General features: G+C 37.4%; 1 protein-coding gene across 1 annotated transcript; it reads right to left on the bottom strand.

The window, feature by feature from the left end:
* Window positions 1-511: 511 nt before the first annotated feature.
* On the bottom strand, window positions 512-16,634 carry cstf3 (cleavage stimulation factor, 3' pre-RNA, subunit 3). The gene is made up of 21 exons (XM_026287989.1): window positions 16,432-16,634; window positions 15,617-15,718; window positions 15,362-15,457; window positions 8,997-9,029; window positions 8,306-8,403; window positions 7,863-7,929; window positions 7,754-7,788; window positions 7,544-7,670; window positions 7,337-7,414; window positions 7,080-7,242; window positions 6,628-6,737; window positions 6,378-6,494; window positions 5,654-5,728; window positions 5,296-5,439; window positions 5,088-5,190; window positions 4,681-4,750; window positions 2,921-3,116; window positions 2,564-2,714; window positions 1,841-1,935; window positions 1,650-1,710; window positions 512-1,031 (listed from the first exon to the last, which is right to left on the bottom strand). Exons 1-21 carry the CDS (start codon window positions 16,456-16,458, stop codon window positions 829-831), a joined length of 2,151 nt encoding a protein of 716 aa, XP_026143774.1. The 5' UTR covers window positions 16,459-16,634; the 3' UTR covers window positions 512-828.
* Window positions 16,635-16,685: the final 51 nt, after the last annotated feature.

Below are 16,685 nucleotides of genomic sequence, written 5' to 3'. Positions count from 1 at the left end.
ATGTGTAATTGTTGTGGAACAAAGTGTCATAATTCACAATAATAATGTGAATTATGACACTTTGTTCCACAATTACACATATTCAGCACATTTACAGTAAACAAATTTTGATTTTAATTGTTCATTGACATGCTTGTTCTGAAATTATATATATATATATATATATATATATATATAATTGATATAACAAATGTAATTGTAAATATATACCATCTATTTCTTTTCAGTCAGACTGAAAAGAGGTCAAGAGTTCAATCAATTGAAATTTTAATCAGATTGGAAGGAGCGGTGTGAACCTGAAATAATCCGGCCGCTAGGAAAAAATGAAGCAAGATAATTTTTTGTGTGAAAATCACAACTTTGTCCTTACTTCCTGTAGTGAAGAGATCCAAAGCACTATAGTGCATCCTAGTGGTGAGCACAAATACCCTGACATGTTTCAGAAATCACAGATTTATTCATCTGACTCTAAAACTACCAGACAGTGAAGTAACACACACGACACGAGCACTTTTATCATTTTGTTTTATTGGAAGGAAGTTGTGTGTGATCCTCAGTTCACTACAAAATGAATTCAACTCTTCCATCACCAGCAACTACACATGACAAGTTCAGGACTATGAGGCAAAACAAGAATAAAAACTTTATACAGTATAAACCACCCAGTTTTTAAAAATAAAACTGTTAAAAAGAAACTCAAAGCACTGAACCAGATGGAGATGAGCGATGACTTCTGAAGGCTGTGGGGGTGCAGGCTTCACAGTAAACAGGGAGGAAGCTGGATGCGGCTTTAATCGTCTCTGTGTTGTGTGTGTGTGTTTGGGCGGCTCATCGGATCCTCTTCTGCTGTCGCGCTCGGTAGATGTCGTGGATGGGAGGTGCGATCGATCCTTTGTCTTCCTCCTCGTCTGAGTCGGCGTTAGGCCTCTTCAAGGACTTGTTAGCCACAGCGTGGTTCTCCACAGGTCCGTTTCCTTCGCTGCTCATCTCCAGCTGCTTCCCCGTGATCAACTCTACAGCAGCATCAACCGCTGGAGAGAGAAGCAGAGCGTGAGCATCACCTTCACATTATGTTACTGACATGCCCAACAAATTTATTAAAGAGTGAAGCGGGTAATTATTCCATTGTTCTTTTTAAATAATAATAGCTTTAATATTTTTTTACTAATAATGAGAATCTATCAAAAGTAATAAGAACCATAGTATATTACCTTTATTAGTTGTTAAATAAGCCACTTTCTATTCTCATTACTATAATTCCAAAATATATTTTTAGTATATAATAATATTATATTACCACCGTTCAAAATATTTCATTGGTAAGAATTTTCAATGTTTTCAAAAAGCCTTCGGCTCATCGAGACTGCAAAAAAAGGTTATTACAATTTAAAATAACTAGTTTCTATTCTCATATTTTAAAAAGCTATTTAGGTCAGTGATGCAAAGCATTATTACTCCAGTCTTCAGTATCACATGATCCTTCAGAAATCATTCTAATATGATTTGCTGCTCAAAAAACATTCAATTTAATGCGTCACTGCTGGTTAAAAATAGTCATTTCCTTCAACAACGACAAATCTTACTGAAGAATATCATTTTAATTTGAAACAGTTATAACTCTTAATGTGATGATATTCTGTGATACTTACTGTCTGGTAATACACATCTTCTGAGAGACTCCATCAGCTCATCGACCTGCACAAAGGGACCCTGAAAACACACACACACACACACATGATCACACTGCCTTGAAGTCTATGTTTAAATATCTTAAAGATATCTTATCTGACATGCAACGGTTTAGTCAACAGCATGTAAAAGAAGAAGGTGTTGAACTGACTGTAAAGCAGCCGGGAGGAGGCAGCAGCTTCATGAGGATGACAGCAGTCGTAGGGACAGGAAACACTCCTCCAGGAACAGGATGCAGACCGGGAGCTGTCAGGAGGACACGTCACCAAAATCACCTCAGAGTAAGAACTGCACAACTGGGAATTATTTAATGACATGTAATTTTCCTCTCACAATTATGACTTTTTATGATTGAGACAAACTCAGAACTGAGATACATAAAATCACAAATCTGAGAAGAAAAGGCCAAATTCTGAGATAAACAGTTGCCATTAATAACCTTTAAAAAAGAGAATTCAAAAAAAAGAAAAAAAAAAGAAAGAAGAATTGTGGGCTGTAAACTCAAAATTCTAAGAAAAAAAAGAAAGTATATGTAAACTGTACTTGGAATTCCAAAGGTAGAAAAAAAGTCAAAATCAAAAAAAAAAAATATTTGGGATGAAAACTCAGAATTTTAAGAAATCCATTTAGAATTGAAGATCAAGAAAACTTCCGATTGCGAGAGAGTAAGAAATTGTGGGCTGTAAACTCAGAATTCTTCGAAATGTGAGAACTGTGGATGCAAATTTGGAATTCCAAGGGGAAAAAAGAATTCTAAGAAAAAAAAAGACAAAATTCTGAAAGGCAGAATAGTCTGATTGGTCAGAATCCAGCTTCCTCGTGATCTAGACGTCTCGGAGTTGAATGTTAATGTATGTGAGGTGCTGATACTCACGGGCCAGATGACGAGGCTGGAAGGGGATCATCTGGCTGGTGTCAGGTTTGGGATACTCAGGTTTGCGGTCGGCCTCGTCTTTCAGCGCAGGGGTGGAAGGAGTGACCACCGCCTCCGGCATCAGTGATGCGTATTTGGCACGAGACACGTCCTGCCAATCAACATGTCCAGATGATGAGAGGATTGTCATACTTAAATTATTGATGTACGTCATACAGTACAAACATTCATATCGTTATGGTCAGTCACTTTCTTGAATGCTGTTCTCTCTCCAATGGCATTCTTGATTTGTGTTTATTGTGTCATTGAGCGAGAAGTGCGCAGAATGATCGTGAATGATTCAATTTCCTGTCGTACCTTGTAGCCGAGGGCTTTGAGCTCGCAGGGGGAGCAGGGATATAAATCCATGAACTTGTATCTGTCCACCAGCAGAGCAGTCTCCTTCCCTTCATACTCGTCTTTAAAGGCCATGAAACGTCTTCGCTCAACCTTCAGGATACTGGCCAAGTCTCCAATGTTGCTTTCAAAGGCCAAGAAGCGTGCCCAGATTTCCCTGTCACATCGAATTCACACGTTAACATCACAAATATTCTCCTTTTCACATTACATTTAACCCTGGGTTAAAGTCACAATGAAATGGAATCAGTCAGAGACGTTTTGTTCTATATTGTGGCGTTTTTTGTGTGTGTGTTTTTTTTTAAAGCAGGGATTGTTCTACACATTAGTTGTTGATTGGATGTTGAGATGTGGGCTGGAAGATCAAGTTAGAAGGTTTAGATTAAAAGGGAAAAAACAATATGTGATAATTAGAATATCATCAAAAAGTTGATTTCACTAATTCCATTCAAAAAGTTAAACTTGTATATTATATTCATATTCAAATGTTTATTTCTTTTAATTTGATGATTGTAACTGACAACTAAGGAAAATTCCAAATTCAGTATCTCAGAAAATTTGAATATTGTGAAAAGGTTCAATATTGAAGACACCTGGTGCCACACTCTAATCAGCTAATTAACTCAAAACACCTGCAAAGGCCTTTAAATGGTCTCTCAGTCTAGTTCTGTTGGCTACACAATCATGGGGAAGACTGCTGACGACCATTGACACCTCGCACAAGGAGGGCAAGACACAAAAGGTCATTGCAAAAGAGGCTGGCTGTTCACAGAGCTCTGAGTCCAAGCACATTAATAGAGAGGTGATGGGACGGAACATATGTGATAGAAAAAAAGTGTACAAGCAATAGGGATAACCGCACCCTGGAGAGGATTGTTAAACAAAACCCATTCAAAAATGTGGGGGAGATTCACAAAGAGTGGACTGCAGCTGGAGTCAGTGCTTCAAGAACCACTTCACACAGACATATGCAAGACATGGGTTTCCACTCTTGAACAACAGACAGCGTCAGAAGCGTCTCGCTTCAAAAAGGACTTGACTGCTGCTGAGTGGTCCAAAGTTATGTTCTCTGATGAAAGTTAATTTAGCATTTCCTAAAACATACAATGTTTTTTTTTTTTGGTTATTGCTAAAAATATACCCCAGCGACTTAAGACTGGTTTTGTGGTCCAGGGTCAAATATGTAAAAAGGTTAAATTTTTTCCTTTCAATTATGAAAAATTTGCACACTCTGCAAGGGGTATGTATATTTACTATCACAACTGTATTAGTTTGCAAATCTTGTCAGTTGTAAAATGTACATAAACATTTATGTTAAAGCACTGGGCATGGTATCGCAAAATTCTCACTGTATTTTTTAATCCAATTGAGAAAAGTCAGATTCAGACATTTCCTTGCTTCATTTTTTCCTAGCAATCAGATTATTTCAGGTTCACACCACTCCCTCCAATCTGATTGAAATTTCATTCGCCGTCGACATCTCTTCAATCGGACTGAGCCATCAATTCATTCACTAACTTGTGTGAAACATTAAATGTTAATCAGTGTTAGTCCAGAGTTAAAATAACTCAGACTTGAGCAATTACAAATTGTCAAAAGACTCAAAACCCTAGAAGATTGTTAGCAATACTCAAGAGCAAATTAAAATAAAAGATGGTATATATATATATATATATATATATATATATACATAAAAAAAAACAGAATAATATCCCACTAACCCAGATTTCTCAGAGGAAAGACTGCCGGACGTCAGGACTCTCTCAAACAGGACTCTGGTGTTGTTGTCCTCTGTGAAGGAGGGAAGGGCAAACAGCTCAATAATTCATTGTCATTTTTGAAAACGCATTCATAGCCAGGTGTTTTACTTCTCTTCTTTTTTGGTAATAGCCTAGCTACAAGATAAACACGACCGATGTTTACTGCATGGCAAACACCGTCTCCTAGCTATCTGCTAGGGCATATCAATAATATGAATCTCTCAAAGCTTGGGCTGAAATAGTTTTTCTCCAGGTGTTCCACCCAATGTTTTACAGGCTGGATGAAATGTGACAGGCCAGTACAGGTGTAATAAATGTCCTAAAATGAAATGGACTAGACGTGTGGATGGAGGGAATGGGGTTCTTACCGTTTAAGTGAGAAAGGTAATCAATGTACGCCAAGATGTATTCAGGAATGTCACCGTATTTCTTCAGTCCAAGCTCAAATATCTTAAAGGCCACAGATTTGTCCTGTCGGCAGAGGAAAAGACATTCAGATACAGTTTACAGACATAAAGAGTCTTCTCAAATATTTGAATGGTGGAGTAAATACAAGAGACGTGGTGGTGAAGTTACCTTGCTGCAGTAGTACTCCATGAGAGCAGCGGTGACATACACATGATGCCGTGTGCGAGGGTCCTCTCTGGCCTTCTTAAAGATGGTGCGTCCAGACTTGATGCCTTCGGCTCTTCTGGCAAATTTCATGTACTGGATATAGACCTGAACAATTCAAGAGCACCGAAGGTCAGTCTCTCTTTACTCACCATGAAAACAAGGAAATCCACAGATATTTCTGCTCCGCTATTCAAAATCATTTCTGGAATCACTCAGAAATCAGACACACTAGAAGATTTTACTCTAGAGCAGAAATTGTATTATAATTATTATTATTTGTCCATCGCAGGCATTGGTCTCCAAAGAGAGCTGAACTCACCAATGTAGGGTCAATATCTTCTATGGCCAGGAGGCGGTTGTAAATACTATGAACTTTCTCATGCTTCATGCGACTCTGCGAAACACAGGTTCAAAATATAAATGGACAAAGGTCAGAGAACAGGAGACAGGACTTTTTTGCTCTTAGAAAATAGTTTATAAATTGTTTAAGCTCTCTCTTCAATAATAAAATCTAAGTAAGGGGGAAAAAAACATAAAATATAATCATGACACATCAACCAAGGTTATTAAAGTAAAAAAATAAATAAAACTACACAAAAATTAGTTTTAGTTATTTCAGATATTTTACAAATATTTTATTTCAGCTAGTAGTCAAACTAAAAATAATAAAATAAAATCACTAAAAACGGCAAATATATAAAAACGATGTTTTTCAGCGATACTTATGTAACACTGGTCACAAGCATAGGTTAACATCCACATCTTCAGTATTAAGAAACTGAAGTTAACCATTCTTACAAATGTAATAAAAATAACAATAAAAAACAGGTAATTTCCATTTAGAAGTCTTAAAGACAAAGTATAACCTATTTAATAGTAAAGGTACGTGGAAAACTGTGATTAAACTAAATTCGGACTCTTTTTGGTGCAAGAGACCTTGACTAACATAAGCAGACTTCATGAAAGACCTTAAAATGCAGCAAAAGTGTAGAACAGGCCCTTTTATAGATAAGACCAGCTCAGGTCATCCTGAGACCTCTTACCTCTTCATAATCTGCAAAAGAGAAATACAGCAGCATGTTCTTCTTGAGCAGAGTTCCTATGGCACGCTCGTAGATGTTAGCGGCCTCATCGCTGAACAGCTTGGCGTTGTTCATGTCCTGAATGAGAAGATCATGATTAGCATGCAGCACAACACCTAAGTGCAGCCAAAGAGAATCTATTCTGCAACCGTGTTTAATGTCCATCACCAGCGGTAAACCGGTGTTTATATAAAGTGATTTGCAAACCAACCCCTTTTTCTGCCAGCAGTTTGCTGGACTGTTCCAGGTACTGGGCAGCTTCGTACCAGATGTCCGGGTGATGGCCGAGCACCAGAAGGCACTGCTCGTAGGCGAACATCACTGCAGGTGACAAATAACAAATACTTTAAAATCTCCTCCATCCATCAGCCTGAGACTTAACTCTACCAGAGAGGATCTTGCAATGCACTTCGGTCCATTTATGTTTATAAAGCTCTGTATTTAAAGATAAGCATGTTATACTTGCATAGGCTAATACATAAATGTAAACCATATTAACGTTCAGCTCTAATCTGTTCAATTCTATTAAACGGCATGAGGATATTATAAACATTAGCATCATGTTTTTCTGTAAAGCTGCTCTAATATGATAACTGTTGTTAATTAAACCAGACGTTCTACACAGGACTAAACTCATCATTTATGAATCTTCCTGCAAGTCACCTCTCTTGGTGATGAGGGTCTGATCTTCTGTACGCAGTGGGTTGCTCTTCTCCCATTGGATGTATTTCTTCCACATCTCCACCTGCTGGGCCTCCTGTGGGGAGTTCTGGGGCGGCACCGAGGGGGCGTTCCTGTCCAAACCCTTCATCACCGTCTCATACTCCTGAAGGGGTTACAATCACACCATCAGCACAGAGAAATAATACTACTAAAAGCTGCTATTGCTGCGTCCCATCATACACCCGTGCAGAACTCACCTTGGCGACTCTCCTGGCGTTCATGTAGTCTCTGCTCCGGTCTTCAATCATCTTTTTGGCCAAGTGCACGTTTATGCCCTTTATAATGGAACAACAGGCTATTTATGGACAGCACGTGCAGATTACAACCAAGTAAATTCATGAAAAAATCAGAATTGACGCTGAGTGTCCTGAACCAGAATAACACATCCATTCCTAATTTCTCACCTCTTCATACTTGCTGTAGTCCCTCCAGAGCTGCTCGATGTTGATCATGGGGTTGACGCAGCCTCTCTGATACACGCGTCTGACGGCTGTGATGCGCTGGTTCTCAGCGTATGACCCCACGGCCTCTCTAGAGACCAACACAGAGAAATTTCTCGTCTACCTCTTTAATGACCGTGAGATCAGTTTTGAAAATATAAATGGTGTACTCACACTCCTTTGAGGAAATTGATGTAATCCACCCAAATCTAAGAGAAGGAGGAGAGTTTAGAGTCGATGTCCATAAACACGTCAGGATAGAACTAATAGTCGAAACGCTCACCTGATAGGACATGATCTCCATCCCAATCTTATCCAAGGCAAAATCATAAGCCTGTGCCATCTTTTCCCTGCAAAAGGACAGCACATTTTAAGCATTTCAAGCCTCTTTTTAAATATGTGCGACAAGAAAAAATGCACAAGAAAGTGACCAAGTGATAAATCCATCAACCAATAAGTAGGGCTAAATCAGAAAATAAATGCGTTTAACCAGTCATGATAGTTTGCATAGTCAATTTAAAGAATGGACCTATTTTCTACATCATCCGTTTTATTCTTTTCTTTAGCATTAAAATAATTTCTCTCTAGATTTTGAATCCCAGATTGAATTGTGTTCTCAGAGCCTTTTGACCTCTCTGTATATTAATGTATTCTCAATCACCTTCTTCTCTAGATAGTCACTTGATCACTAGTTTAAAGCCATATAAACACAACTGTGTCACATACTTGTAGCTGGGCAGTTTCCCTTTGGTTTCCCGTACATACGAGAGGTAGCACTTCCACAGGTCAATGTGCAGGACCTTCATTAAGCACCTCTGAAATAACTGAGCGAGAGAGACACAACACATAAAATTACACTACTGCCTCATGCACACACAGTTTAAATTACAGCAATCCTCCAACAAATCGTACAGACTTAGGATAGAGAGAAATACAAACACATGCCAGAGTCCACTAATTCTGGATTATGCTCCAAAATGACATCAAAATATACTGAAGCTATAATTATGATGCTCACACAGATCATTAGAAGGCACTTCAATATAATCCTTGATGATTAATATTCATATATCATGGCATTTGCATGGAAAACAAACCACAGTAGCACCATGGTCTTTTTGTGTTACTGTTTTCATTAATGAAAGGGTCATGTGAGGTACGCAACTCAAAATTGATCACAGTATGATCAAAAAAGACAAGAATCATGTCTGTAATCTGCTTTCCTCGTTTAATAATGTCTGATTGCTGGATTTAGAAGAGCAAACAGGGTATTTCTAGTCAAGCAGGGTGTTATTTTACTTCATTTTCATCTTGATGTTTACTCTGCTTTACTTTAAGCTCAGCTTTCATGGTCTCACACCTGTGAATCAGAGTAATATCACAGGATCGATACATTCGACATGTGGCAAACGCTTACCTTTTCAACCTTGTCATAGTTTTTAGCCTTGATCTGTGGACACATTTGAAAACCAAGATTATTGAAAAGTGATGGTCTGTAGAAAGACTGAATTGCTCCACACACAAACACCTTGACGTCAACAATGTGACATTCACACAACTCTGCGTTATATTGTCAGTTAACTCCATTTATTAAAAACATGTGATGCTGCATAGTCACATGATTCACTAGAGCTTGGAGAATCTCATATTAGGTGTGTGTAGACAGGCCACAGAGCAACCAATGGGAACTGGGCTTTGTGTGTTAGTAAAAATATACATTTTTGGAGTGCATAGTCCTGACAAAGCATCGACCCTATGAGCTGCATCTGAAGCTTTTACAAGCTACTGTTTTTTGCTCTGTAAGTAAGGTGAGTTGGTATCGTGTCATATGAAATATCACACTCAAATGATGACCATAACTTACAATACAGGCTTACTCAAGTTTATTTCTCTTATTCAAAATCCTCCAAGACTATTTTTTTTTAAATCATCACATTTGATTTATTTGTTGCTAAAAGACGATGTGATGTCATTTCTCGATGACGTCATTGCGTAATCACAAAACAACATTAAATCTCAGCATTTTTTTTTATATATGTTAAATTTATTTGCAAAATATGCATAATATATTCAAATATAAATATTTAAAATACATTGCATTATTCAACAGACATTTTTGAATGATTACAATTAACAAAAATGTACAGGATCATAAAAAAACTAGAAATTCAACACTTTAACAATTATGCTTTAAGCGGTGTTTTAAGTGGTTAATACTCTGAGAAAAATCTGTAAAAACAGCAGTCTACTGTTAATATGAAAGAAATTTCCATATTTTTTTTACCTACATTTTAAATTACACAGTAACTGATGAACAATAACAGGTACAAGTCACTAACAAAGAGCAAAATAAATGAACAATCATTAAATGATTATTATTATTCAATTCAACGATTGCAAATAGCAGCTAACTCAATTCATGAAATATGTGTACTGTGTAGGCATCTTTCGTTTCCTCTTTTTAGCTAAGTTGGCAACACTGGTTACAAATCAACATTTAATCATTTTTGTAGTAACATTTAAACCTCAAATAAATTATTTGCTTTAAATAAGAGCCAATAACAAACAGCAAAAAACGTTACATACTGTGTATAAAAAAAACACACCAAAAACCTCTTGTATCATTCCTCACCACTACTTCATACACAGAAATAAAACTTCAAGGCTCCACAATAAGGATTTATCTCTGCTGGCATGACACCAATATAATAAATAGCTTTTTATGAGTCAGAAAAAATATAATTTTTCATTCAACTGAAAGTTGCCACGAACAACTAGCCTATAAAGTCAGCTCTAAAAAGAAGCTGTTGGGATGTGATATGGTAAATGGTAAATGGACTGCATTTATATAGCGCTTTCAACAGACCACATGGCCATCCAAAGCGCTTTACAATTTGCCTCACATTCACCCATCCACTCACTCATTCACACACCGACGGCGGTGTCTGCCATACAAGGCGCCATCCAGCTCGTCGGGAGCAGCTGGGGTTAGGTGTCTTGCTCAAGGATACCTCGACACTTGGTCAGGTGGAGCCGGGGATCGAACCACCAACCTTCCGGTTTGTAGACAACCTACATGAACCACTGAGCCACTGCCGCCCCAAATAACAAAATAAAAAGGTAACTGCAACTGAACTCACACAATTGAACATAATGGAATTTGTAACTTTTTTAAAAAAAAATACGAAATAAAAATAAACTTGCATGTTTGAGAAGAAAAGTCAGTATTGCAATACAAACTCACTATTGCAAGAAAAGACTTGTGAAATAAAAAGTTGAAATTATATTTTTGCAAGCTTTCTAGTAGCAGAAAAACAATTGCGAGATGTAAATTTAAAAACCAGAGGAAAGACCGATTTCTCAGTTCATATCTCGCAATAATTAATTAATATCTTGCAATTCTGACTTTTCCTTTGACTTGCTAGAAAAAAAAAGTTGGAAATGCTAGAATAAAACTCTGAATTGTGAAAAAGTCAATTTTTTTTTATCCTGTGCAGAAATGGGCTTGCATGGCTATGAATTCATAAACATGCTTTACAGTGCAAACCATGTTATTTTTAGTCTTCAGTCTATTCCAAGAAATGTTTCTAAGTCTTTTGCTGGTCATTCAGACAATTTCCCCCCAAAAATCTTCATTTAAAATAATGATTTGCAACAAATGTTTAATAAATCAAAGAAATCTAGATGTTTACATTTCCAAGGCGTAAACATATCATGGCATGCATGATTTAGTAGTGAACTGATAGGGCAGGTGATTCTGGGTAACCGGCCTAAAACTCAAAGTCAGAGTCATGAACTTATTATGCAAGTTTCAGTATTCTGATAAAATCTAAATGCATTCCTAAAGACAAACAGCAAAGTGTGAAACTTCTCCCATGAACTCAAATAACCGTTTAAATGATTAGAACTGATTTTAAACATTTAGTCAAATCATTTGGAGAACTGTGGTTTAAGACCAGATGAGCGAGAGTTTGCAAGAGCGAAGCATGATATATAAAGACTACCTGAAACCAGATGTTTGAAACTTAAGTCAGAGCAGATAACATGCATTGGCAATTTTCTCCAAATAATATCACTAAATGTTTCAGTGGTACGGAAACTGTAGGATTGTGTAACTATTGTGTTGAGTCATCATTTTTTTTTAATTGATTACCAAAAAAGTATTGCCCATTGTCAAACAGACCAACTGAAGCATTTTCACGGCTAACAATATAAATGCAAAACGCAGATTTCTTTTAGTTTAATTATGTTAATTCTTATTTGTCAGTGCAGGTGTACTATACTACATTCTAGTGTAGCAACATTAGAAGAAACAAAAACTTTTGATCAAATGGTAAACATTAGATAATATGCCAGTTGTTAACCCTTAGTTGACCCAAAAATGACAACCTTTATCATTTACTCACCCTCATGCTGTAACCTTACTTTCTACTATAGAACATAAAAGAAAAGTCAAAACATTAAACTGTTTTCCCTCCATACAATTGCACGTCAAACAAAAAGATCTTTTAAAATGTCTATTTTGTTCCGCAGAGGAATGTCATACATGTTCAGAATGACGTGATATTATCATTTCTGGGTTAACTAACCCAAAGGCCATTTCAGATAACCTCCATGGTCCTTCATAGCGTTCAATCGCATTAGTATTGCTGAGATCAGCTGTAAGAGGCAGCTAGCAGTGTGTCTTTGCTCCAGGGCAAAAGGTGAGAGCCTGACATACTTAACCAACCACTCAACAGCTCCAAATGAAATCAAAACACAGCATGACTCAATGTGAAAAATACTGGTACTGAGGCAGAATGGCTCTGGGGCACGATCACTGCGGGACTGCCGTCTCCACGCCTCGGATAGATGCACGCATGCACACACACTCACTGACACACATTACAATGCACATTACAACCACAAGCCAAACTTGTTAAAGTGCGTTTTATTAGAGTAGGGGTAAAAAGAACAGTCTGGTCATAACCAAGCAGTTTTGACTAAGGGTGGAGAAGCTTGAATAATAATCATCAAACGGCAATTATTTTCATGATTGGAAATACTCAATCATACTGAAGGTTTTCTTATCCAGATCCGTGCATAAACACCCAACTGATTTGTTCTCGATTGTTCGAATATCCACCTTATTTTTGACTTAAAGAGTTAGTCCACCCAAAAATGAAAACTAGGCTGCGTTTTACTCACCTCAGAGCCATCCTATATGTCTTTCTTCTTTCAGACGAATCCAGTCGGTGTTATATTAAAATTGTCTTTGATCTTTAAAGCTCCATCACTGCGGTCAGCGGGTGTTGCATTGCTTCAGTCCAAAAGAAGTTAAATAAAAAGCGCCCTTCCATAAAAAATAGTGCCTCGCATAGCTCTGGGGGCTGAACAAAGGCTTCCTGTAGTGACTTGAGGCGTTTTGTATGAAAAATAACCATAATTATAACGTATTAAATCACTTTAATCTAGCTTGCGCCAACAGTTGTACACAAAGGCAGCTCCGGGAGGATGACGTATGGAGGTCAGCTTATATCAAAATCCTGACATTCTTCTTTACAAATCCTAATTAGTGACCTTTGTTTTGTTCTCTCTGCTGTTTCTCCATTTGAATCACTTCGGAGCGGTGCGTATGCACAGCGCTGACCTCCATACGTCATCCTCCCGGAGCTACCTTTGTGTACAACTTTTGGCGCAAGCTAGAATAGAGTGATTAATATGCTTTGAATATGGATGTTTTTCTTACAAAAACACATTGAGTCGCTACAGGAGGCCTTTGTTCACAACCCGGAGCCATGTGATGGATGAGTGCTTTTTATTTAACTTCTTTTGGACTGAAGCAATGCAACACCCGCTGACTGCGGTGATAGAGCTGAAAGATTGACGACCATTTTTTATATAACTCCGACTGGAATCATCTGAAGGAGGAAAGTCTGAAAGAAGAAAGTACACATAGGATGCCTCGGGGTGAGTAAAACACAGCCTAGTTTTCATTCTTGGGTGAACTAACCCTTTAAGAGAAGCCTGGATGTGCAAGGCTTATGGTGTCCTTGACTTCCCATTATTTTAGCTAAACAAATACAGTCGGTTATGTTTTTTTTTTCACTATGACAATCATAAACACTGATCTGTAGCACTTTTACTGTTTATAGCACTTTGTTATTCTAATTGTTTAGTGTGCAGTAAATCTGAAAGCTTGCACATTTAAAGAAAAACAGCTTCACATTGTAAAAAAAAGTGAATACTACCTCCACTGTGTATAAGGAATCACATTAAATATAGTTTTCAGACCCTTATAAAGTTCAACCAAGGTGATAACACCAAAAATTGGTTTATGCTTACATTGCTTAGCGGGTTGGGGAGGGGTGATTTGGGGGAAATCACAATTGGGGATCTGAAACTATGAAAACTTATGACCCTAGACCACAAAACCCATCTCAAGTCACTGGTGTAAATTTTTAGCAATAGCCAAAAATACACTGCATAGGTCAAAAGTATTTTTTTTTTAATTCCAAAAAATCATTAGGATATTAAGTAAAGATTATGTTCCATTAAGATATTCTGTAAATTTCCTACTGTAAATATCTCAAGACTTCGTAATATTAATTGGTAAGAAATCATTTGCACAAACACAAAAGTTTTTTTTCTCCAATATTTTGTTTTTTTTGCACCTTTAGACTCCATATATTCAAATAGTTGCATCTCTGCCAAATATTTTCAGATTCTAATAAACCATACATCAATGGAAAGCTTATTGAAAATTGACACGTAGGACTGGTTTTGTGGTCCACACACACAGATACAGTACAGTGTTTCACAACTAATTCACCAAAAACAAATTTTTGGGGGGTAATTTCCTTCATAACTTTATATTAGGAAAGAGCAAAAGCTTATTTAAGAGAATGGTGGATGGCAACATCGGCAAAGGTGGGATAAGTCAATGTTTTAAGCTGGGGTAAAAGGTCAATGTAATGATCAACTAGGCAGAAAGAAGAAATCATTAGATCCACCAAAAATTTGTAAGAGTATAAAAAAAAAAAAAAAAAAGTCACATTCAGCTTTCTTAGTGATATTACTAATATTTATACCCAGAGAAAAAATATGATGTCAATTTAATGGGCCAAAAAAAAAAAAAATTTTGATACAAACGTAAGTGACTGCACTAGTTAATGTAAGTTAATTAAATGTGTGCACCTAAACGTTACATGTAAGATACTTACCATTACGAAAATTAATCGGTTCCTAAACTGCACACCTACATATTACATTTATAATGCTTTTTTCTCCATATTCCCTTAAAGAAATACCTTGAAATGTAAAAGCATGTGGCCAGGTGTTGCATTTTGTTGTGGCAAGTGTGAACTTGAAAAATAGCATATAATTAGCCTCAGGATTTAGACAATCTAGTTAATGTGAGATCTAGTGTGAATACTAGACTACGACTCGCGTGTATAAAATGGAATGAAGGACTACAGAAAACCAGACACTAATATGGACAAAATCTTGAATAATTAACCACAACAACCTCAAAGAAATGACACAGGAGGCAAGAAATTGACACAAGTAATAAAGGCTAAAGCACTCCAATACCATTAAAATTGTTTTAATGCTGTTGCAGATGAAACATGCAACAATATCACCTCATAAAACTGAAAAGTATATGGAAAAGAATGACTTGAGAAAAAACTATGAGTTTCCCTTAACTCCCTGAGATTATCTTGCATTGTTGGTGTTGTGTGAATATCACATTGTCGATCAAAATGCACAGATTGAAAAAAAATAATCAAAATAAAGTATAACCTCGGCTTCAATGTATAGCTTCCAGAATCTGCCCGAGCTGGGAAACTGGGCGACAAGTCGCTCATAAGTCTTCCTTGCTTTGTCTATGGGTTGATTCTAAAAGAAGTAAAATTCATTTACATACAGAATCATAATGATACGTCCCAAAGACCGTTTACATGAAACAGCATCACATATGCTGTCAGAGACCCTCCCGTTCCCTCCCAAAACACGTTACCCCGGGGTAGAAAGGAATGCAACCCTGTGTCACTAAACCTGTGCTTCACGAATCAGTATGCTCCAAGCGTCCAGGTCATATGGATTTTCTTCCAACTTCTTCTCTGCTTTCTTCACCTTCTCTGGGATGTACTCCGCCGCCTGTCGAAGGGAAACAGAAACATCAAATATGAATGACATGTGCAACACGTGACACAGGAGAAATCCGTGCACATATTCATATTTTGGACATATAGGTTAACCATGAGCCGAACTGGTATGGTAATGGTTATCAAATCTATGACCATGAGGTAATGCAAACCTCTCACATTAGGTTCAAGTCTGTGGCTCTCTAGTAATTATATAAAACTGATGGTATAAACCAAGTTGGTCTAATAAAAATAAAAACACATTTTAAGGACTTAAAACCACCAAAAAACACGTTTAACAACAGAGCTATTAGCTGAAATACAACTGTTGCATGTCGAAAGCTGCCGTTATAAAGAACATTTTCACCCAAAAAGCCAGCTTATCTTTAAAATACTTAAAAAAAAAAAAAAAGTCTCATTTCTCACTCAGCATGTATCTTGATATCTGTAAATAAGTAACACTTGGTGAAAGTCACAAACAAAGACATCGTGGCGTTGCGGTCGCCATTCACCTGAGACATTACAGCATTAAGTCAACATTTCTCTCTTCTACTGTGTCCACAACACACTTATTACAGTCCTGCTGTGTAAACACTCGACGCAATCTGTGATAAACGAGATGTAAACACGTAAACATCGACACAACAGTCCTCTTCAGGCTCGACAGTTATAGGCCGCGAACACGAGCACTTGATCTCAGACACTCCACAGATGTCTTTACTTTACCTGGTCCGGGGGAGTTTCGGTGGACATGGTTGAATACGGGTGGAATACGTGTGCAATCCGAGTAAAGAAACGTCGACTGCTCAACTATCACAAACAAACTAAGCGCAGAGCGTGATTACTGCAGCATTGTTTATTTGTGCAGGCTCTTTGTGCGGCCGCTCGCCTCGCACCGCGCATTAAAATGGCAGCAGCGAGCGGAGCCGTTGAGCCACGCCCACCGGAAACGATCCACTTCAAAATAAAAGCCTCCTGAA

This window comes from Carassius auratus, chromosome 18 (assembly GCF_003368295.1).
Source record: "Carassius auratus strain Wakin chromosome 18, ASM336829v1, whole genome shotgun sequence".
NCBI lineage: Eukaryota > Metazoa > Chordata > Actinopteri > Cypriniformes > Cyprinidae > Carassius > Carassius auratus.
This window is presented reverse-complemented; position numbering and strand designations above follow the sequence as displayed.